The sequence below is a fragment of the Somniosus microcephalus genome, unplaced genomic scaffold, assembly GCF_052327205.1.
Source record: "Somniosus microcephalus isolate GS21.2 unplaced genomic scaffold, FLI_Smic_1.0 scaffold14, whole genome shotgun sequence".
Classification (NCBI taxonomy): domain Eukaryota; kingdom Metazoa; phylum Chordata; class Chondrichthyes; order Squaliformes; family Somniosidae; genus Somniosus; species Somniosus microcephalus.
Window position 1 is genome coordinate 1,651,605 of NW_028225201.1, and position 23,210 is coordinate 1,674,814.

General features: G+C 48.3%; 1 protein-coding gene across 1 annotated transcript; it reads left to right on the plus strand.

Annotated features, from left to right (window-relative positions):
• Positions 1-4,271: 4,271 nt before the first annotated feature.
• On the plus strand, positions 4,272-8,695 carry LOC147083928 (uncharacterized). Its single transcript, XM_085980049.1, has one exon. It carries the CDS (start codon positions 4,592-4,594, stop codon positions 6,122-6,124), a length of 1,533 nt encoding a protein of 510 aa, XP_085836175.1. The 5' UTR covers positions 4,272-4,591; the 3' UTR covers positions 6,125-8,695.
• The last annotated feature ends 14,515 nt before the right edge of the window (positions 8,696-23,210 follow it).

The following is a 23,210-nucleotide window of genomic DNA, read 5'->3' on the forward strand; positions in this document are numbered from 1 at the left end:
TAATCCTGTCTCATTACACAGGACCAGATCTAAGATTGCCTGCCCCCTGGTTGGTTCAGTAACATACTGCTCAAGGAAACCGTCCCTAATGCACTCTATGAACTCTTCATCAAGGCTGCCCTGCCCAATTTGATTTGTCCAGTCAATATGAAAGTTAAAATTTCCCATGATTATAGCTGTTCCCTTATTACAAGCCCCAATTATTTCCTGATTTATACTCCGACCAATAGAGTTGCAACTGTTAGGAGGCCTATAGACGGCGCCCACTAGTGACTTTTTCCCCTTATTATTCCTTATCTCCACCCAAACTGTTTCACTATCCTGATCCTTTGACCCAAAATCATTTCTCACTATTGCAGTGATTCCATCCTTTATTAACATAGCCACCCCACCTCCCTTTCCTTCCTGTCTGTCCTTCCTAATAGTCAAATACCCCTGGATGTTTAGTTCCCAGTCATGGTCACCTCGCAGCCATGTTTCTGTAATGGCCACCAGATCATACCCATGTGTAGTTATTTGTACCGTCAACTCGTCTATTTTGTTACGAATGCTGCGTGCATTCAGATAAAGAACTTTCAAATAGGTTTTGTGACAATTTATTCCTGCTTTTACCCCCTTTACTACTTTACCTTTATCTTTATACATTCTGTCCCTTCCTGACACGCTCTGGTTTTTAATTTCCCCACTGCTACTTTGCTCTATTGCCTTCTCCACTGACATTTTTATTTTTCGCTCTCTTGAAACCTCCCCCCCACTAATTAGTTTAAAGCCCTCTCTACAGCCCTAGTTATTACCACTTCTGTCAGCAGCGAGTTCCAGGTCATCACCACTCGCTGCATAAAAAAGTTTTTGCTCACATCCCCCCTGTATCTCTTGCCCAAAACCTTAAATCTGTGTCCCCTAGTCCTTGTACCATCAACTAGTGTGAACAGCCTTTCCCCGTCTAGCCTATCCAAACCCGTCATAATCTTGTACACCTCTATCAAATCACCCCTCAACCTCCTTTGTTCTAATGAAAACAAATCCAGCTTCTCCAACCTGTCCTTGTAGCTAAGATTCCCCCATCCCCAGAACCATTCTGGTAAATCTCCTCTGCACCCTTTCAAGGGCCTTCACATCCTTCCTAAAGTGTGGTGACCAGAACTGGACGCAATACTCCAGTTGTGGCCTAACCAGCGCTTTATAAAGGTTCAGCATAACTTCTCTACTTTTGTACTCAATACCTCTATTTATGAAGCCCAAGATCCCATATGCTTTGTTAACCACTCTCTCAATATGTCCCGCCACCTTCAGGGACCTATGCACATTAACTCCCAGGTCCCTCTGTCCCTGCACACTCTGTAAAACTGTGCCATTAAGTGTATATTGCCTCTCCCTGTCCCTTCTGCCAAAATGTATCACCTCACACTTCTCTGTATTAAATTCCATCCGCCACTTGTCTGCCCATTCTGCTAGCCTTTCTATGACCTGTTGCAGTCGATTGATATCATCCTCACTGTTTGCCACACCCCTAAGTTTAGTGTCATCGGCAAATTTAGAAATTCTACTTTGTATTCCAATATCCAGGTCATTTACATATATCAAAAAAAGCAGTGGCCCCAGCACTGACCCTTGGGGAACACCACTGTCTACCATCCTCCAGTCTGAAAATCAACCATTTACCACAACTTGCTGTTTTCTGTCCTTAAGCCAATCCCTTATCCAAGCTGCCACTGACCCACCTATTCCATGAACCTCAATTTTGTTAACCTGTCTTCTATGTGGTACTTTGTCAAACTCCTTCCGAAAATCCATGTAGACAACATCCATTGCATTCCCTTCATCTATTCTCCCTGTTACTTCATCAAAAAATTCAATTAGATTAGTCAAACATGTTCTGCCTTTTACAAATCCGTGTTGGCTCTCCTTAATTAGCTTAAACCTCTCCAAGCCCCATTAATTTTTTCCTTGATTATTGTTTGTAAAACTTTACCCACCACTGATCTTAAACTGACCGGCCTGTAGTTACTAGGATTGTCCTTACACCCTTTCTTGAACAATGGGGTCACATTTGTCACTTTCCAATCCTCAGGCACCTCCCCATAAACGTCATCCTGTGGTCTTGGTAATGGCCACGGCTATATGTGAGAATTTATAGTTCCAATGAATTCCTGAAGCATAGCGCCCAATCGTGGGATATAAATATACTCCAGGAACTGCCAGTTACAAAAACAAACGCAGAAGGCTACATCTCTGAACATTGGAACAGGAGGAGGCCATTCAGCCCCTCGAGCCTGTTCTCCCATTCAATGAGGCCATGGCTGATCTGCGTCTCAACTCCATTTATCCGCCTTTGCTCCATATCTCTTAATGACCTTCACTAATAAAAATCTAGCAATATCAGTCTTGACTTTTTCACTTTACCCCCAGCCTCAACAGAGCTCCAGATTTCCACTACTCTTTGTGTGAAGAAGTGCTTCCTGACATCGAAACATCGAACAATAGGAGTAGGAGTCGGCCATTCGCCCTTCGAGCCTTCTCCGCCATTCAATATGATCATGGCTGATCCTCTATCGCAATACCATATTCTGGCTCTCTCCCCATAACCCTTGATGCCTTTTGTGTCTAGAAATCTATCTACAGGAAACTTTGTGTTATCCGGAGGCTAAATGTCCGGCAAGCTCGAGCCACCGGCAAAAATCAGGAGCCGTATTTTTTCTTTTTGTTTCTTTTCGTTGCTTTTTTCTCAACAGTCAAGCTCTGCAAGGTCTGTAGCTAAGCAACAGCTTCAGCTAGAGATGCTACAGAGAGGCTTGCCGACTGTTTAGAAGCTGTTGCTAAGCAACAGTGTTTGTTGTCAGATACGGAGATGAAAACCTCCGTATGCTTCAACATTACAGCTGGAGTGTCCGGCAGTTTTGAGGGAACGGCAACAGCTGAGTCCCGTCGGTGCCGGATAGCACAAAGTTTCCTGTATCTCCTTCTTAAATATATTCAGTGACTTGGCCTCCACAGTCTTCTGTGGTAGAGAATTCCACAGGTTTACTGCCCTCTGAGTGAAGAGATTTCTCCTCATCTCAGTCCTAAATGTCCTACCCCGTATCCTGAGACGGTGACCCCTCGTTCTAGACCCCCCCCAGCCAGGGGAAACATCCTCCCTGCATCCAGTCTGTCTAATCCTGTCAGAATTTTATACGTTTCAATGAGATCCCCTCTCATTCTTCTAAACTCTAGTGAATACAGGCCTAGTCGACCCGATCTCTCCTCATACGACAGTCCTGCCAACCCAGGAATCAGTCTGGTGAACCTTCGCTGCACTCCCTCTATGGCAAGTATATCCTTCCTTAGTCACCGCCTGCCACCCCGAAGTGGAGTGCAGCAGAGAATGAGAGAAAATTCCCCAGTGCTGTTGCCACACCGCTGCACCTGGATGTATCTCCATCTCACCAGGACAGCCGTTGGCTGCTCCAGCCTCACCTGCCACGTACAAATGACGTGGGGGGCATAGCGCCAGATTTAGCTGGCATCTGTCCTCTTACAGCCTCTTTATAGTAGCAGGAGGCCCCCGGAAATGAGAGTAACCCGTGCATCAGAGGTGATGCTTGAGCCAGGGAAATGGGTGGGATGGGGTCGGGTGTGGGGGGGACGGGGGATGGGTGTGGAGGGGATGGGGGACGGGTGTGGGGGCAACGGGGGATTGGGTGTGGGGGGGACAGGGGAATGGGTGTGGGGGGGATGGGGGATGGGTGTGGAGGGGATGGGGGACGGGTGTGGGGGCAACGGGGGATTGGGTGTGGGGGGGACAGGGGAATGGGTGTGGGGGGGACTGGGGGATGGGTGTGGGGGGGACAGGGGAATGGGTGTGGGGGGGACGGGGGACGGGTGTGGGGGGGACGGGGGACGGGTGTGGGGGGGACGGGGGACGGGTGTGGGGGGGACGGGGGACGGGTGTGGGGGGGACGGGGGACGGGTGTGGGGGGGACGGGTGTGGGGGGGACGGGGGACGGGTGTGGGGGGGCGGGGGACGGGTGTGGGGGGGACGGGGGACGGGTGTGGGGGGGACGGGGGACGGGTGTGGGGGGGACGGGGGACGGGTGTGGGGGGGACGGGGGACGGGTGTGGGGGGGACGGGGGACGGGTGTGGGGGGGACGGGTGTGGGGGGGACGGGTGTGGGGGGGACGGGTGTGGGGGGGACGGGTGTGGGGGGGACGGGTGTGGGGGGGACGGGGGACGGGTGTGGGGGGGACGGGTGTGGGGGGGACGGGGGGGACGGGGGGGATGGGTGTGCTGGTCCACCTGAACAGAAGAAGCTCTGAGTATCAGCATGTTGTTGGATTATTGATAACCGCGCCCAACGCTGATGCCCTCAGCAGTCACGGGACGGTGCTCAGAAATCTTCCCCTCCCTTGCCCAGGTCAATGAGCCCAATTGTCGTGCCCTCACCATGCCCTATATCATCTAAGTCAGCACAGCAAGGCTGAAAGGTGGTCTTTGTGTTGTACAAGGCTGACTACTGGCCTGTTCTGATGTGAACCCTCTCTCTCCAATAACAGAACTGTTAATGTTTGAGCCAATCCAGTTGTGCGAATTCTCATTGCAGGAAACATCAGCATGTCGGACAAGCAGTGTCACGTGACCGAGCTCCACAGCCAACAGCAAGTGTCCCTTTGCTTTGATGTGATGGTGCAGTTCCAGGTCAAGTGGGAGAAGTTTCTGATGCCAGCACCCACATCTGTCGCTATTTTGGGTGAACTGGTGCATCTGGCTACGAGGATGGAGGACTTCAAACTAAACCAAGGCAGTGCAGGCAAGAAATCCCTGTTTAAACGTCCAGATTCATTCAAGAGGTGCCTGATGGAGGTTTGCAACCAAACCGTAAACTCGTTTCAACAGACCCGCACTAATCTGAACAAAATCCGCATGTGTTGTGAGGACCTCCTTGTCCATGTGAAGAATGTGGGTGAAGGGTCATCTCTGAACAAAGACCTTCCCAAGCAGCTGCAGAACATTCGGGTTTGTGCAGACAAATCCAAAACATGTGCCGAATCTGTGGAAAAGGAGCTCTCCAATCTCAGCGATCTACTGAGTGAGCTGCTGGAGACCTGTACAGATTCCCAGAGTATCAGCCAGGATAAGCTGGGGGAAGTAAGGAAAGTCCTGTCAGAAACACAACAGAAGAATGAGTTAGTAGAGGAGAAGAAGTGCAATTTACAGAAGCAATGGATCGAGGCTTCCCGAAAACGTGAGGAAGTCACCAGTGAATACGACAATGTAAGGGCGAGTGCTCTCATTGATCAGTTCTGTTTGGAAGGACTGAAACAGATGAAGAAGCTTCTCCCAAAGATTGTTGATCTTTTGAGCAATGTGACCAGCCCAGTGCTTCTGGTGGTGGAGCTGGGGAAAGGGTTGATCTTTCTCATACAACTGGTGTCTGAGCTGAAAGACAAAGAATCCTCTGAATCAAACCCTGAAATCAGCAGTTTCCTCAGCAAGGTTAGAGAGGAAGCCTCACTGAAGATCAAGGAAGTCCAATCCCAGTTGGAGGAGTCGCAAAAAATGTACAATGAATGTCACCAAAATATGAAAAGTTCGTGTGATGAGAGTGAGACGTTGTTGAGAGAGATAAAGAACAATCAGGCACAAGAGATGGATATCAGCACACGTGTAGCGTTGATGGCTAAAGGGCTTGGGGCACTGGGGAGCATCAAGTCCAACTGGTCAGAGATGATCAACTTCATTCATATCATACCAAAATTAACTGAAGGTTGCCAGAAGACATTTAAGAGACTTAGTGCGGTGAGTGGTGAAGGCACGCAGGGTGCTCCAGGTGCGTTAGCCAGTAGTCAGATGATGAACTTTCAAGTGTCCCAGGCAGTCAGCATCATGACCCACATCGGTGACATGTCAAAAACCTATGTGGAGATTCACGACAAGTACCTTGCAGGTCAACTGGGCGAGCTGAGCTCATTGCTGGGCGGGCAGGGGTCTGAATACAAGTTTAAGAAGGTCCAGGATAAATGTGACGAAGCAAGAAAGGAAATCCATCACAGGGCCGCTGTGAATCAGGAGCAACTTCAGAAGAATGCCCAGCAGAGAAGTGAAGCCATTGCTAAACTTACAGACCTGCTGCTGCCCAGGAAGTGAATGGAAATCCTGCAATGAAACATATTCTCAGCTGTGCGAGTGACCAACCCCTGGAATCTCCAATCCAATCATCAACCACCTCTCCCAACCCCTGGAATCTCCAATCCAATCATCAACCTCTTCTCCCAACCCCTGGAATCTCCAATCCAATCCAATTAAGGGTTACGGGGAGCGGGCAGGAATTTGGACATGAGCCTAGGTTCGGATCGGTCATGGCCCTGTGGGTAGCGGAGCGGGCCCAGGGGCCGTGTAGCCTGATCCTGCTCCTATTTCATGTGTCTAATTCTGTTAGATTCAGGAGATGGTTCTGTGATAGTGGATTGGCGGTTAGGATCAGATCAGCCATGATCTTATTGAATGGCGGAGCAGGCTCGAGGGGCCGATTGGCCTACTCCTGCTCCTATTTCTTATGTTCTTATGTTCTTATCAACCTCTTCTCCCAACCCCTGGAATCTCCAATCCAATCATCAACCACCTCTCCCAATCCCTGGAATCTCCAATCCAATCATCAACCACCTCTCCCAACCTCTGGAATCTCCAATCCAATCATCAACCACCTCTCCCAACCCCTGGAAACTCCAATGCAATCATCAACCTCCTCTCCCAACCCCTGGAATCTCCAATGCAATCATCAACCTCCTCTCCCAACACCTGGAATCTCCAATCCAATCATCAACCTCCTCTCCCAACCCCTGGAATCTCCAATCCAATCATCAACCACCTCTCCCAACCCCTGGAATCTCCAATCCAATCATTAACCACCTCTCCCAACCCCTGGAATCTCCAATCCAATCATCAACCCCCTCTTCCAACCCCTGGAATCTCCAATCCAATCATCAACCTCCTCTCCCAACACCTGGAATCTCCAATCCAATCATCAACCACCTCTCCCAACCCCTGGAATCTCCAATCCAATCATCAAGCTCCTCTCCCAACCCCTGGACTCTCCAACCCAATCATCAACCTCCTCTCCCAACCCCTGGAATCTCCAATCCAATCATCAACCACCTCTCCCAACCCCTGGAATCTCCAATCCAATCATCAACCACCTCTCCCAACCCCTGGAATCTCCAATCCAATCATCAACCTCCTCTCCCAACACCTGGAATCTCCAATCCAATCATTAACATCCTCTCCCAACCCCTGGAATCTCCAATGCAATCATCAACCTCCTCTCCCAACCCCTGGAATCTCCAATCCAATCATCAACCACCTCTCCCAACACCTGGAATCTCCAATCCAATCATCAACCACCTCTCCCAACTCCTGGAATCTCCAATCCAATCACCAACCTCCTCTCCCAACCCCTGGAATCTCCAACCCAATCATCAACCACCTCTCCCAACTCCTGGAATCTCCAATCGAATCATCAACCTCCTCTCCCAACCCCTGGAATCTCCAATCCAATCACCAACCTCCTCTCCCAACCCCTGGAATCTCCAATCCAATCATCAACCTCCTCTCCCAACACCTGGAATCTCCAATCCAATCATCAACCACCTCTCCCAACCCCTGGAATCTCCAATCCAATCATCAACCACCTCTCCCAACCCCTGGAATCTTCAATCCAATCATCAACCCCCTCTTCCAACCCCTGGAATCTCCAATCCAATCATCAACCTCCTCCCCCAACACCTGGAATCTCCAATCCAATCATCAGCCACCTCTCCCAACCCCTGGAATCTCCAATCCAATCATCAACCTCCTCTCCCAACCCCTGGACTCTCCAACCCAATCATCAACCTCCTCTCCCAACCCCTGGAATCTCCAATCCAATCATCAACCACCTCTCCCAACCCCTGGAATCTCCAATCCAATCATCAACCACCTCTCCCAACCCCTGGAATCTCCAATCCAATCATCAACCTCCTCTCCCAACACCTGGAATCTCCAATCCAATCATTAACCTCCTCTCCCAACCCCTGGAATCTCCAATGCAATCATCAACCTCCTCTCCCAACCCCTGGAATCTCCAATCCAATCATCAACCTCCTCTCCCAACCCCTGGAATCTCCAATCCAATCATCAACCTCCTCTCCCAACCCCTGGAATCTCCAATCCAATCATCAACCTCCTCTCCCAACCCCTGGAATCTCCAATCCAATCATCAACCTCCTCTCCCAAACCCTGGAATCTCCAATCCAATCATCAACCCCCTCTCCCAACCCCTGGAATCTCCAATCCAATCATCAACCTCCTCTCCCACCCCCTGGAATCTCCAATCCAATCATCAACCACCTCTCCCAACCCCTGGAATCTCCAATCCAATCATCAACCTCCTCTCCCAACCCCTGGAAACTCCAATCCAATCACCAACCTCCTCTCCCAACCCCTGGAATTCCGGTGACCTTCCATTTGAGGTGAGGGAATGTGAAAGTTCTGATTAAATCCCGCGGGCAGGTCCGGAGAATTCTTTGATTGAATTACTGCAAAGTTTTGAAGGATTCTGGAAGATCCAATCAGACAGAATAGTCATCAATTGATCATGTTTGATTGGTGTTTGCTTTCTCTGTCCCTTTTAAGCTTATATTGAAATCTGAAAAAAAATTAATTACATTAATCTGATTTTTACGATTATCTGTGCCACTGATTAATTTCCTCCTCTCGCAGTTTTAAATACTTTAACCATCAACTTTACACAGTTATGAAATTCACCAAAAGTATAGAAACAGTCAAACAACTCCCCTGCTCTACTTTGAGATAGTGGCCATGGGATCTCTCAGTACTTACCCTCTGACTGTGCAGCGCTCCCTCAGTACTGCCCCTCTGACAGTGTGGCGCTCCCTCAGTACTGTCCCTTCCACAGTGCGGCGCTCCCTCAGTACTGCCCCTCTGACAGTGTGGCGCTCCCTCAGTACTGCCCCTCCCACAGTGCAGCGCTCCCTCAGTACTGTCCCTTCCACAGTGCGGCGCTCCCTCAGTACTGCCCCTCTGACAGTGTGACGCTCCCTCAGTACTGCCCCTCTCACAGTGCGGCGCTCCCTCAGTACTGCCCCTCCCACAGTGCAGCGCTCCCTCAGTACTGCCCCTCCGGCAGTGCGGCGCTCCCTCAGTACTGCCTCTCCGACAGTGCAGCGCTCCCTCAGTACTGCCACTCCCACAGTGAAGCACTCCCTGATTAGTGCCCATTCGACAGTGCAGCGCTCCCTCAGTACTGCCACTCCCACAGTGCAGCGCTCCCTCAGTAGTGCCCATTCGACAGTGCAGTGCTCCCTCAGTACTGCCTCTCCGACAGTGCAGTGCTCCCTCAGTACTGCCCCTCCGACAGTGCAGCGCTCCCTCAGTACTGCCCCTCCCACAGTGCAGCACTCCCTCAGTACTGCCCCTCTGACAGGGCAGCGCTCCCTCAGTACTGCCCCTCCCACAGTGCGGTGCTCCCTCAGTACTTTCCCTCCGACAGAGCAGCGCTCCCTCAGTACAGCCACTCCCACAGTGCGCCGCTCCCTCAGTGGTGCCCCACTGACAGTGCGGCGCTCCCTCAGTACTGCACCTCAATTACAAGAGGAATGCAGGCAACAGCACCAACCGCTTATACATGGCCTTCTTTGATCTCACAAAGGCCTTCGACACTGTCAACTGTGAGGGATTATGGAGTGTCCTCCTCAAATTTGGCTGCCCTCAAAAGTTTGTCACTATCCTTCGCCTGCTTCACGGCGACATGCAAGCCGTGATCCTAAGTAATGGTTCCACCACAGACCCAATTCACGTACGAACCGGGGTCAAGCCAGGCTGTGTCATCGCACCAACACCCTTCTCGATCTTCCTTGCTCTAATGCTCCATCTCACCCTCAGTAAACTCCCCACTGGAGTGGAGCTAATTTACAGAACAAACGGGAAACTGTTCAACCTCCGTCGCCTCCAGTCCAGATCCAAGGTCGTCCCATCCTCTGTCGTCGAATTACAGTACGCAGACGATGCTTGCGTCTGCGCTCACTCGGAGGTCGAACTCCAAACCTTCGTCAACACCTTCACCAAAGCATACGAGAGCATGGGCCATACACTAAACATCCGTAAGACAAAGGTCCTCTACCAACCTGCCCCCACCACACAGTACTACCCCCCGATTATCAAAATCCACGACAAAGCCTTGGAAAACGTGGACCACTTTCCATACCTCGGGAGCCTACTGTCAACAAGGGCAGACGTCGACGACGAAGTCCAACACCACCTTCAGTGTGCCAGTGCAGCCTTCAGTCGCCTGAGGAAGAGAGTGTTTGAAGACCAGGACCTCAAACCCAGCACTAAGCTCATAGTCTACAGAGCAGCAGTGATACCCGCCCTGCTGTATGCCTCAGAGACATGGACCATGTACAGCAAGCACCTCAAAGCACTGGAGAGGTACCACCAACGCTGCCTCCACAAGATCCTGCAAATCCATTGGCAGGATAGGCGCACCAACATCAGTGTTCTTGCTCAGGCCAACATCCCCAGCATCGAAGCTCTGACCACGCTCAATCAGCTCCGATGGACGGGTCACATTGTCCGCATGCCCGATACGAGACTCCCAAAACAAGCGCTCTACTCGAAGCTCCGGCACGGCAAGAGAGCCCCAGGTGGGCAGAGGAAACGCTTCAAGGACACCCTCAAAGCCTCCTTGAAAAAGTGTAACATCCCCACCGACACCTGGGAATCCCTGGCCCAAGACCGCACAAAGTGGAGGAGAAGCATCCGGGAAGGCGCCGAACACCTCGAATCTCTTCGCCGGGAACAAGCGGAAGCCAAGCGCAGGCAGCACAAGGAGCGCACGTCAACCCAAGCACCCCACCCACCTGCCCCTTCAACCACCGTCTGCCCCACCTGTGACAGAGACTGTAGGTCCCGCATTGGACTCATCAGTCACCTGAGAACTCATTTTTAATGTGGAAGCAAGTTATCCTCGGTTCCCGAGGGACTGCCTAAGAAGAAGAAGAAGCTCCATCAGTACTGCCCCTGCGACAGTGCGGCGCTCTCTCAGTACTGCCCCTCCGCCAGTGCAGCACTCCCTCAGTAGTGCCCCTCCGACAGTGCAGCACTCCCTCAGTAGTGCCCCTCCGACAGTGCGTCACTCCCTCAATACTGACCCTCCGACAGTGCGGCGCTCCCTCAGTACTGCCTCTCCGACAGTGCAGCGCTCCCTCAGTACTGCCCCTCCATCAGTGCGGCATTTGATCGAGTGTGGCATCAAGGAGCCCTAGCAAAACTGAAGTCAATGGGAATCAAGGGGAAAACTCTCCATTGGTTGGAATCATACTTAGCACAAAAGGAAGTTGGCTGTGGTTGTTGGAGGTCATTCATCTCAATCACATGACATCACTGCAGTAGTTCCTCAGGGCAGTGTCCTAGGCCCAACCATCTTCAGCTGTTTCAACAATGACGTTCCCTCCATCATAAGGTCAGAAGTGGGGATGTTCGCTGATGATTGCACACTGTTCAGCACCATTCGAGACTCGTCAGATACTGACGCAGTCCGTGTCCATATGCAGCAAGACCTGGACAACATTCAGACTTGGGCTGACAAGTGGCAAGTAACATTCGCACCACACAAGTGCCAGGCAATGACCATCTCCAACAAGCGAGACTCTAACCATCTCCCCTTGACATTCAATGGCATTATCATCGCTGAATCCCCCACTATCAACATCCGGGGAGTTACCATTGATCAGAAACTGAACTGGACCAGCCATATAAATACTGTGGCTACAAGAGCAGGCCAGAGGCTGGGAATTCTGCGGCGAGTGTCTCACCTCCTGACTCCCCAAAGCCTTTCCACCATCTACAAGGCACAAGTCAGGAGTGTGATGGAATACTCTCCACTTGCCTGGATGAGTGCAGCTCCAACAACACTCAAGAAGCTCGACACCATTCAGGATAAAGCAGCCCGCTTGATTGGCACTCCATCCACCTTCAACATTCACTCCCTCCACCACCGGCACACTGTGGCTGCAGTGTGGACCATCTACAAGATGCACTGCAGCAACTCGCCAAAGCTCCTTCAACAGCACCTTCCAAACCCGCGACCTCTACCACTTAGAAGGACAAGGGCAGCAGACGCATGGGAACATCACCACCTACAAGTTCCCCTCCAAGCCACACACCATCCTGACTTGGACCTGTATCGCCGTTCCTTCACTGTCGCTGGGCCAAAATCCTGGAACTCCCTTCCTAACAGCATTGTGGATGTACCTACACCATATGGACTGCAGCGGTTCAAGAAGGCGGCTCACCACCACCTTCTCAAGGGCAATTAGGGATGGGCACTAAATGCAGGCCTTGCCAGCGACGCCCACATCCCATCAATGAATAAAAAAAATCCCTCAGTACTGCCCCTCCGACAGTGCGGTGCTCTGTAAGAAAGGAGGAAATCTTCATTTCTGTGTCTCCTTACTAACTAACCTGAACTAAATCAGTTGATTCTATTGCTAATTTTAGTTTAATGATTTCATTATGTTATTGCTGCAATTATAATCATACTTGTAAACCCTACTGTTAGATGCCCTGGGTAGACTAGGTTAGATTTTAAAATGGAAGAGACCGAAGTGCTGGGCCTTGGTTGTTGAAGTTAAAGATGTATTCCTGGCAGAACAAGGGGTTACACACGAGAGGCCCGGGCTGACTGGGGTTGACCCGTGGAGATTGCGTCTTCTACCCAGGGCCCAACAAGTAATAGAAACCTTGATTGTGCTTTGTTTGACTACTGCTCAGGTGCTGTAATGTATCAATCTCGCTCTTTCACTGAATAAAATATAATTACTGTCAACAAATCAAGGCAAGTCGAATCTATTGGAACATAGGAGGAAAACGGTAAATTGGCGCAGACCCGGAAAATCAGCAGCTCCCTCAGGACTGCCCCTCTGACAGTGCAGCACTCCCTCAGTACTGCCTCTCCGACAGTGTGGCGCTTCCTCAGTACTGCCCCTCCGACTGTGGCGCTTCCTCAGTACTGCCCCACTGACAGTGCAGCACTCCCTCAGTAATGCCCCTCCGACAGTGCAGCGCTCCCTCAGTACTGCCCCTCCGACAGTGCGGCGCTCCCTCAGTACTGCCCCTCCGACAGTGCAGCGCTCCCTCAGTATTGCCTCTCCGACAGTGTGGCGCTTCCTCAGTACTGCCCCTCCGACAGTGCGGCGCTCCCTCAGTACTGCCCCTCTGACAGTGCGGCGCTCCCTCAGTACTGCCCCTCCGACAGTGTGGTGCTCCCTCAGTACTGACCCTCCAACAGTGCGGCGCTCCCTCAGTACTGCCCCTCCGACAGTGCGGCGCTCCCTCAGTACTGTCCCTCTGACATTGCAGCGCTCCCTCAGTACTGCCCCTCTGACAGTGCAGTGCTCCCTCAGTACTGCCTCTGCGACAGTGCAGCACTCCCTCAGTACTGCCCCTCCGACAGTGCGGCGCTCCCTCAGTACTGACCCTCCAACAGTGCGGCGCTCCCTCAGTACTGCCCCTCTGACAGTGCAACACTCCCTCAGTACTGCCCCCCTGACAGTGCGGCACTCCCTCAGCACTGCCCCTCCGAAAGTGCAGTGCTCCCTCAGTACTGCCCCTCTGACAGTGCAGCACTCCCTTAGTACTGCCCCTCTGACAGTGCGGCGTTCCCTCAGTACTGCCCCTCTGAAATAAAGAATAGATTTGCCTTCCAAAGCTAGGCTTTATTAACTTTAAAATCTGCAGCACATCTTCCCACATCCAGTCCCAACCAAAGCTGGAAAAGAACTGAATTTAAGGTGGCCACAACACATCATGTGATCATCAACTACCAATGAGATTACAACATATATCCCAAGGCAGTTAACAAACAACCAATCACAGTACTTTTACTAAACAAGGAATAATCACCACATTCACCCCTCTTAAAATATGCTCCACCTAAATAACCTTTACAATTTATAATTAATTATTTACAACTAAAACTATGCACAAGAATAAAACTGTTCACATGACACAATACTACGTGAACAACAACAAATAGTAACATTGCACATAAGTATTAAGTATCTCTCAACTAAAACAATATACTATAATATTTCAACAATTTTAAAACATTACTATCAATTTAAAAGTCCATTTTCAATCGGTTGACCGGATATCTTGTTCGTGTCGACCTTCTTAACCTTGGTGAAATTCCTTGCCCTCCCACACCAGAAGGCACAGAAGTATCTTCAGCAGGAAGGCTATCCATATCCCGATTTTCCACGGTTTCCGGATTAGAAATCCCATCAGAAGATGCACTGGGACGGTCATAAACATCTATCAAGGGCTGACTAATGGAAGTATAATTATCTGCAATCGGATTGGAAATATTCGTAGTATCTGTAACAGCATCCACATTATCTGAATCATGACTATTGTTAATATCCTCAGAAGAGGGCTGGCCCCCACAAGGAGCCAAGTCTTTAATTGAAACAGTACTTTCTTTCCCATCTTGGAATCGAATATGAGCATATTGGGAATTTGCCTCCAACAGCTCCACCTCCTCCACCAAAGGATCATATTTTGACAATCTAACATGGCGTCGAAGCAGCACAGGTCCCTGCATAGTAAGCCATGAAGGTACCGAATATCCCGTAGTAGATCTCCGCGGATAGTTAAAGAGCCTTTCATGGGGGGTCACATTAGTAGCCGTTGAAAGCAATGATCTAATGGAATGCAGGGCATCAGGCAGTACCATTTCCCACTGTGTATTCTTAAGGTTCCGGGATGTCAAAGCCAACATTATTGCCTTCCAGATCACCCCATTGTATCGTTCGCACTGTCCATTACCCTGGGGATTATACGGGGTAGTTCTACTAGTAGAAATTCCCCGACTCTGAAGGTATTCCTTCAACTGGGACGACATAAAAGAACTTCCCTGATCCGAATGGATATACGCAAGCATCCCAAAGATGACAAAAAGTTGAGTCAGACATTTAATAACTGTAGCAGCTGATACATCTGCACAAGGAAAAGCAAAAGGGAACCTTGAAAACTCATCCACAACAGTAAATATATATCGGTTTTGAGTAGTTGAAGGAAGAGGCCCCTTAAAATCGACGCTCAAACGTTCAAAAGGAGAAGTAGCCTTTATAAGATGAGCTCGTTGAGGCTTAAAGAAATTCGGTTTACACCGAGCACAGATAGAACATGATGAAGTCATCCGCTTGACGTCTTCAACTGAAAAAGGCAAGTTCTTACTGCGTACAAAGTGTATCATCCTCGTAACCCCAGGATGACATAAGGCATTGTGAAGATTAATAAGCGTATCTCCGTGAATCACAGAACAATAAGCCCTCGACAGTGCATCAGCAGCAATATTATCCTTCCCCAGACGATAAACTATGTCAAAATGGTAACATGCCAACTCAATCCTCCATCTCATTATTTTATCATTTTTGATCTTTCCAAAATGTTTAACATCAAACATAAAGGACACAGATTTTTCATCAGTTACCAACGTGAAATGTCGTCCCGATAAATAATGTCTCCATTTACGCAATACTTCTACTATTGCGTATGCCTCTTTCTCTATTGAAGAATGTCTTTTTTCACTATTGTTCAAAGTACGTGAGAAAAAGGCCACAGGTCTTCCATTTTGGTTCAGAGTAGCCCCAATTGCAAAATCCGAAGCATCCGTCTCGATCACAAAGGGAACCTGCTCATCAATAGAATGCACAACTGCTCCTAAAATATCCTTTTTAAAATTCTCAAAACATGTCCTGGCCTCCCATGATAGAGGATATGTTGTAACCCGAGTAAGAGGCTGGATCTTCCGTGAAAAATTTGCAATCCAATTAGAATAATAAGAAAACAGTCCAACAACTCGTTGCAAAGCCTTAGAATTAGTAGGAGAAGGTAAATCAATCAATGTTCGCAGACGTTCTGGATCTGGTTTAATCTTGTTTCCCGAGATAATATACCCCAATAGATTTACCTCAGTAGTCGAAAAGATACATTTCTCTTTGTTAAAAGTTAAACCAACTTTTTCCGCAGCTTGAAGGAATCTTTTAAAATTAGAATCATGCTCCACCCTTGATTTGCCACACACTGTGATGTCATCTAAGTATGAAAAGGTGTCAGAGAGGGAGTTATCACTTATAAAAGCATCCATTGCCCGTTGAAAACAAGCAACACCATTAGTAACACCAAATGGTATTTGGCAAAACTGATACAGCTTTCCACCAGCCTCAAAGGCCGTATATGGTTGATCCTTCTTAACAATAGGAATCTGATGATAAGCACTCTTTAAATCAATAGTGCTAAAAACCTTATACTGAGATACTTTGTTGATAAGCTCATCAATCTTAGGCAAAGGGTACGCATCTAATTGAGTATACCTATTAATAGTTTGGGAATAGTCTATCACCATTCGTTTCTTGTGTCTCTCGTTAGTCGTGACAACTACCTGTGCTCGCCAAGGCGAACAACTAGGTTCAATGATTCCTTCCAATAAGAGACGTTGAACTTCAGAATTAATAAATTCTCTATCCTGACTACTATATCTTCTTGACTTAGTAGCAATTGGCTTACAATCCAACATCAAATTGGAAAAAAGTGATAATGGAGAAATAGATAAAGAGGTTAATCCACAAATCGATAAAGGTGGCTTAGTCCCTCCAAATGAAAGACTAAGAGACTCGTGTAACTGAAGCACATCATGTCCAATCAAAATATCCGCACAGAGATTAGGCAAAACAGATAGGCGTATATCAGTATACGTATTACCTAGAAGAATCATTTTCACAAAGCAACAACCAGCTATTTGTGAAGTAAGGGTCATCTGAGCCATACACACCTGATACGTAACAGGCGAAATTTTCAAATGCTTGCTTCTCCTTCGCAAACTGAAGACTTATAAAACTCTCAGTACTGCCCGTATCTATAAGGGCCTTCACTTCCAACCCATTAACTTGAGCCGTAACTATAGCTTTGTTTAGGCCATGAGCAAATGCAGCAGAAATTGATGCAATAAACGCCCTATCTAAAGGCTGAATAGTCACAGAGGAGGTAGTGGAGGAGGGCCCTCCCACACCAGGAGAGGAGGAGGTAATTGAACCTGATGATTTGCACACACGTGCATAATGACCTCTCTTGCCGCATTTACTACACACAGCCTCCCGAGCAGGACACTTCAGACGAGGGTGCCGGATATTCCCACAAAAATAACACTTCTGAATCCTAGAGGCAACAGCCACCGAAGTAGAAACTGTTTCAGAATCTAGTAAACCACTCCCATTAAGTCCACATAATTCCTTTTCATCCGAAACTGCCGAAACCATAGTTGCAGGCCGATTAAAAAGAGCATAAAAATCCGAACTTCTCTGAGCCACATCCAATGTAGAAGCTTGCTCAAAAGCACTTTTAAGGTCCAAAGTCTTATTTTCTAACAACCGCTGACGAATTGATCTAGACAGTAATCCATTAATAAAAGCATCCCGTACCGATTCTTCCTTATATTCTTCAGCCGTCACGGCCTTATAATTACAGTTAACACTAAGGCACCGAAGTGCTTGTAAATAAGTATCCAAAGATCCTCCCACCTGCTGCCTATGGGCAGATAGAAGGTGACGTGCAAATACCTCATTCTTTGGTTTAACAAAAATCTTTTCCAATGTAGAAATAGCCACTTCATAAGTTTTACAGTCCAAAATATATTTATATACATCCGGAGCAATGTAGTTGATCAGCATATTCAGCTTATTTAGAGACTCTTGATCCAACACGCCCAAAAAGTTTTTAAATGTACAATACCAATGTTTCCATTTATCATCCACTCCAGCAGAATTGGGGTCAGCCTTGAATCGTTCTGGTTGAAGATATCGCTCCATTCTAACATAAAGTTAATAAATTGAAATAAATAATAGATTTGCCTTCCAAAGCTAGGCTTTATTAACTTTAAAATCTGCAGCACATCTTCCCACATCCAGTCCCAACCAAAGCTGGAAAAGAACTGAATTTAAGGTGGCCACAACACATCATGTGATCATCAACTACCAATGAGATTACAACATATATCCCAAGGCAGTTAACAAACAACCAATCACAATACTTTTACTAAACAAGGAATAATCACCACACCCTCTGACAATGCTGCGCTCCCTCGGTACTGCCCCTCCAATAGTGCGGCACTTCCTCAGTACTGCCCCTCTGACAGTGCGGCGCTCCCTCAGTACTGCCCCTCTGACAGTGTGGCACTCCCTCAGTACTACCCCTCCGACAGTGCTGCGCTCCCTCAGTACTGCCCCTCCGACAGCGCAGTGCTCCCTCAGTACTGCCCCCCGGACAGTGCAGCACTCCCTCAGTACTGCCCCTCCGACAGTGCAGCGCTCCCTCAGTACTGCCCCTCTGAAAGTGCAGTGCTCCCTCAGTACTGCCCCTCCGACAGTGCGGCGCTCCCTCAGTACTGCCCCTCCGACAGCATGCAGCCAACAGTAACCACTCTGTTCATTGGCTGCATACATCGGCAAGGGGCCCAAAATTGTAACTTGTTAGCACCCTTTAAAGCTAGCCTGCACTGCTTAACAGGTTGGTGCACTGTAGCTGGAGCAGGTGTAGGCAGTTCAGGAAGTGAATTTGACGTGTTGTGATTTGGGTAAAGCTAAGCAGAGTGTGACAGGAAGGGAGGGAGAGTTTAATGGTAATAGTGCATCACTGAATGTCAAATCAGGAAAAAATGGTAAAAAGTTAAAAGTAAACCGTTTTATCTGAATGCACAAAGCATTCGTGACAAGATAGACAAATTAATGGCAAATATAGATTCAAGTGGCTTTGATCTAATAGCCGTTACAGAGATTTGGTTGCAAGGTGGCCAAGGTTGGGAACTAAATATTCCAGGATAGTAGATGTTTCAAAAAGACAGACAAAATGGAACAGGTGGTGGGATAACCTTGATAATAAAGGATGACATAAGGACAGTAGTGAGTAATGATCTTGACTCGGAAGAGTAGGAAGTAGAATCAGTATTTTGTATCTGTCTTCACAGTAGAAGGCACAAAAAATACCAGAAATAGTACGGAACCAAGTGTCTAATGAGAGTAAGTAATTAATATCAGTAAAGAAAAAGTGCTGGAGAAATTAATGGGACTAAAAGCCGACAAATCCCCTGGACCTGATGGCCTACATCCTCGGGTTCTAAAAGAAGTGGCTGCAGAGATAGTGGATGCATTGGTTGTGATCTTCCAAAATTCCCTAGATTCTAGAACGGTCCCAGCGAATTGGAAGGTAACAAATGTAACCCCGCTATTCAGGAAAGGATGGCTAGAGATAACAGGGAAATACAGGCAAGTTAGCCTGATATCAGGCGTTGGGAAAATGCAGGACTCCATTATTAAGAAAATGGTAATGGCATTTAGAATGATTAGGAAGAGTTTTCATGGTTTTATGAAAGGGACATCTTGTTTGACCAGTCTATTCGAGGTTTTTGAGGATGTAACTAGCAAGATAGATAAAGGGTAACCAGTGGATGTAGTATGTTTGGATTTTCAAAAGGCATTCGATAAGGTATCACACAAAAGGTTGTTACACAAGATTAGGGCTCATGGGGTTGGGGGTAATATGTTAGCATGGATAGAGGATCGGTTAAGAGAGAAAACAGAGTCGAGATAAATGGGTCATTTTCAGCCTGGCAGGATGTTACTAGTGGGGTGCTGCAAGGATCAGTGCTTGGGCCTCAGCTATTTACAATCTAGATTAATGACTTAGATGAAGGGTCTGAATGAAATGTATCTAAATTTGCTCACAATACAAAGCTGGGTGAGAATGTAAGCTGTGAGGAGGACACAAAGAGTCTGTAAAGGGATAGAGACGGGTTAAATGAGTGGGCAAGAAGGTGGCAGATGGAATATAATGTGGGGAAATCACTCTGGGAGGAAGAGTAGAAAAACAGGATATTTTTTAAATGGTGAGAAACTTTCAAATGTTGGTGTTCAGTAGGATTTGGGTGTCTTTGTACAGGAAACACAGAAAGTTAACATGCAGGTACAGCAAGCAATGAGGAAGGCAAATGGGAATTATTGCAAAGAGGCTGGAGTATAAGAGTAAGGAAGTCTTGCTCCAATTGTACAGGGCCTTGGTGAGACCACACCTGGAGTACTGGGCACAGTTTTGGTCTCCTTATCTGAGGAAGGATACACTTGCCTTGGAGGCGGTGCAACGAAGGTTCACTAGATTGATCCCTGGGAGGAGAGGGCTGTCCTATGATGAGAGATTGTGTAGATTGGGCCGATACTCTCTGGAGTTTAGAAGAATGAGAGGTGATCTCATTGAAACATACAAGACTCTGAGGCCTAGAAATTGGATAAGGCCTGTAAACGGGCGGTGTCACGGACCAGCGCTGTTTGCCTCGCCTCTTCTAAGTGGAGCAGGCAACACACAAAATTCATGCTGCCTGCTCATTAACATGATTGGAGCACTGCTCGCAGTGCTAAACATGCTGCTGATTGACTGAGTGCTCAACGGGGGCCGGGGGTGGGGTGTAATATCAGGTGCAGTCTACTGGCCAGTAATGTTTGGTCGAGGCTCAGTCCACTACTTAAAAGGGAGGTGCTTTGGAACAAAGCACCTCATTGTTAGTCTGGAGACACAATGGACAACGAGAATGAGCTAGAAGATTTTCAAATGCTGCGCCGGAGGCCTTGATCCCGGGGGCCCAACAAAGGCAAGCTGTCTCACCCTCAGGGAGGCAAGAAGCCATCCATAGTCATGTGCAGAAGGTTCTGGGAAGAGATTGCACAATCGGTCACGGCCACCAGTGTTGTCCCAAGGACCTGGATCCAGTGCTGCAAAAAGTTAAATGACCTCACACGGCTAGTCAAGGTGACTGAAGGCTTCAACAAATGCCTTATCCCACCATCTGCACCACAAGCTTCACACACTGCTCAACTCACACCTCACAATTAAAGCTTCACTTCACCCTCACACACTGCTCAATGAACCTCACCCCATTACTCATCTACCAACAATCTCTAGCCAGTGTAAGATCCGCAAAATTGATATTGTCAGATAGGGGTCCCTTGGTAGAAGAGGCCTTTACTTTTAAAGACTGTTTTTAAAAGAAGGCCAGGAAAAAGGGCACACAAAATGGCCGCCAGACCCCGTGACCAGCTTTTGGACACTTTTAAAATGGTTCCTGCAGCCCCCAGACAGCCTTTGTGGATTCAGCCCACAGTAAGTTCTGGAAGGCCGTTTCGGAGAAAATGAAACCAGACAGAACCCTATACATATGGATTGGATGCAGATCCAGTCAGATCGGCCTGTAGATAAAGGCCATCTAAATGTTTACCCAGACAAAGGGAAACAATTTTATATTCATAGGGGGAGCATCAAAGACCCATTAAAGACATCAAGAAGACATTCAAAACAATACAAGGCCATTCCAGACCAGAGATGGCCATCACCGGCCATCCCGAAAGCAGTTTAAATATAATAACTACCCCGTTGTGATACCAGCCCGACAAAAATTAAACAAAGACTAACCTTGATCTAGGCGGGAGATAAGGCCTCGATTGAGAAGTATAATTGGGGATCCCGGAGAAAAGATAGTGTGCTACGAATTGAGCATCAGGTTGGAGCGTTGTTTGAAGAATTGAGCGCCCAGATAGCCGAGGACACTGGGGAGATCCATGAGGAAGCTTGTAGATGCTTCTGAAAGACAAGCACGCTAAAACCTCGTAGCCAGAGAGAGAATTCGGTAGCGGGAATGCCTCGGCCATTCCCGAGTCCAGAAGGTGGTTCGGGTTTGCGTTCGGCCTCCGGGGTACTCGTCGGGAGATCATCGACCAAAAACCCCGGGGCCACTGCAAAATGAGGAGAAAGTCGAGGAGAAGAAAGAGGACGAAACGCCCCACCACATCGTGGGCTGGAGCACAGAAGAAAACGAGCTGTGAATGGGGCGAGGGTCTACTCGTCTTGCTGAAGTAGAGGAGCCATCAGCCTGAGCAGCCCGCTGCTCCTACAGCCCAACGACCACGTGGAGACAGGACGCCTGAGAGGATCAAAACGCAGACCTTTCAAAATCTTGCAGTTCCTAACTGGATTGGTGAGCATGTTTCTGGCCCCTCATAATTCGATCTAGATAGGTTTAGGGGGTGGGTATTTCAGGGGATAATTAATTATGAGTTGTTGTCCCTCGATGTTCCGTGTGTTTCCCCATTTCATGATGACTTTTGTGAAGTATAATATGCCTGTATTTATCTCAGTTAGCAATGTATTATGAATTTCTTTTTCCCTCCCATGTACCTTTTATTGACTTGCATTTGATTTGTTTTTCTCTATGCAATAAAATTTCATTTTGTTTCCATTAAACCTGGCCTATAGAGTATTCTCTACATTGTAGTTCCTGCCTCAACGTCCAGTGTCTAGAACCTAAGGGGCGAGTGGGTCGAACCACTCAAGGTTTTACTGTGTAAGAGGGAGAGGCCTCGAGAGAGAGAAACCTCTGCGATCTAAAACCCCTTACACCAGCACCACTCACACCTCACAATTAGTGCTTCACTTCACCCTCACACTCTTACCACTGCTGCAACACTCACACCCACATCTCACACCTTGCACAAACTGACAACTATTCAACCATGGCAGGCACATCACCCAAAGACATTGCACCACACTCACTGACACACTTCCCTTTCTCTTGCAGGCCAAGGAGGCACATAACAAGAGAGAAAAGCAGCAGACGGGAGGAGGCCAAGCCACAATTGAGAACCTGACAGACCTCGAGGAGCCGTCCTTGAATTGATTGGAGGGGCAGTGACAGAGTCCGCGGCCAGCAGCGAAGCTGAAACCGTTGCTGATGATGACGGTATGCTCATCCCTACTCCTTCTTCTCACATCCCACTTCCCCCTCAATCTCTTCTCACTTACAAGCTGCTGATGGTGTATGCATGGATGTCTTGCTTTCCCCCCTCCCCTCACCACAACCCGACCCTTGGGCCTTCCTGCTTTCAAGTCCCTTTCAGAAGTGCCACCAGCCCAGCCTGTCCCTCATCATCAGCAAACTGACGGAGGAGCGATACCGTCACTGCATTTGACGCTCGCAGACACCAGCTCAGAAAATGGCACTGCACGCACTTTAGTAGGTAGTTCTTCTTCTTCTTAGGCAGTCCCTCGGAACCGAGGATGACTTGCTTCCACATTAAAA

What these genes read in the sequence shown, in the direction of transcription:
- LOC147083928 (XM_085980049.1), top strand. Translation starts at nt 4,592, where the DNA reads ATGTCGGACAAGCAGTGTCACGTGACCGAGCTCCACAGCCAACAGCAA.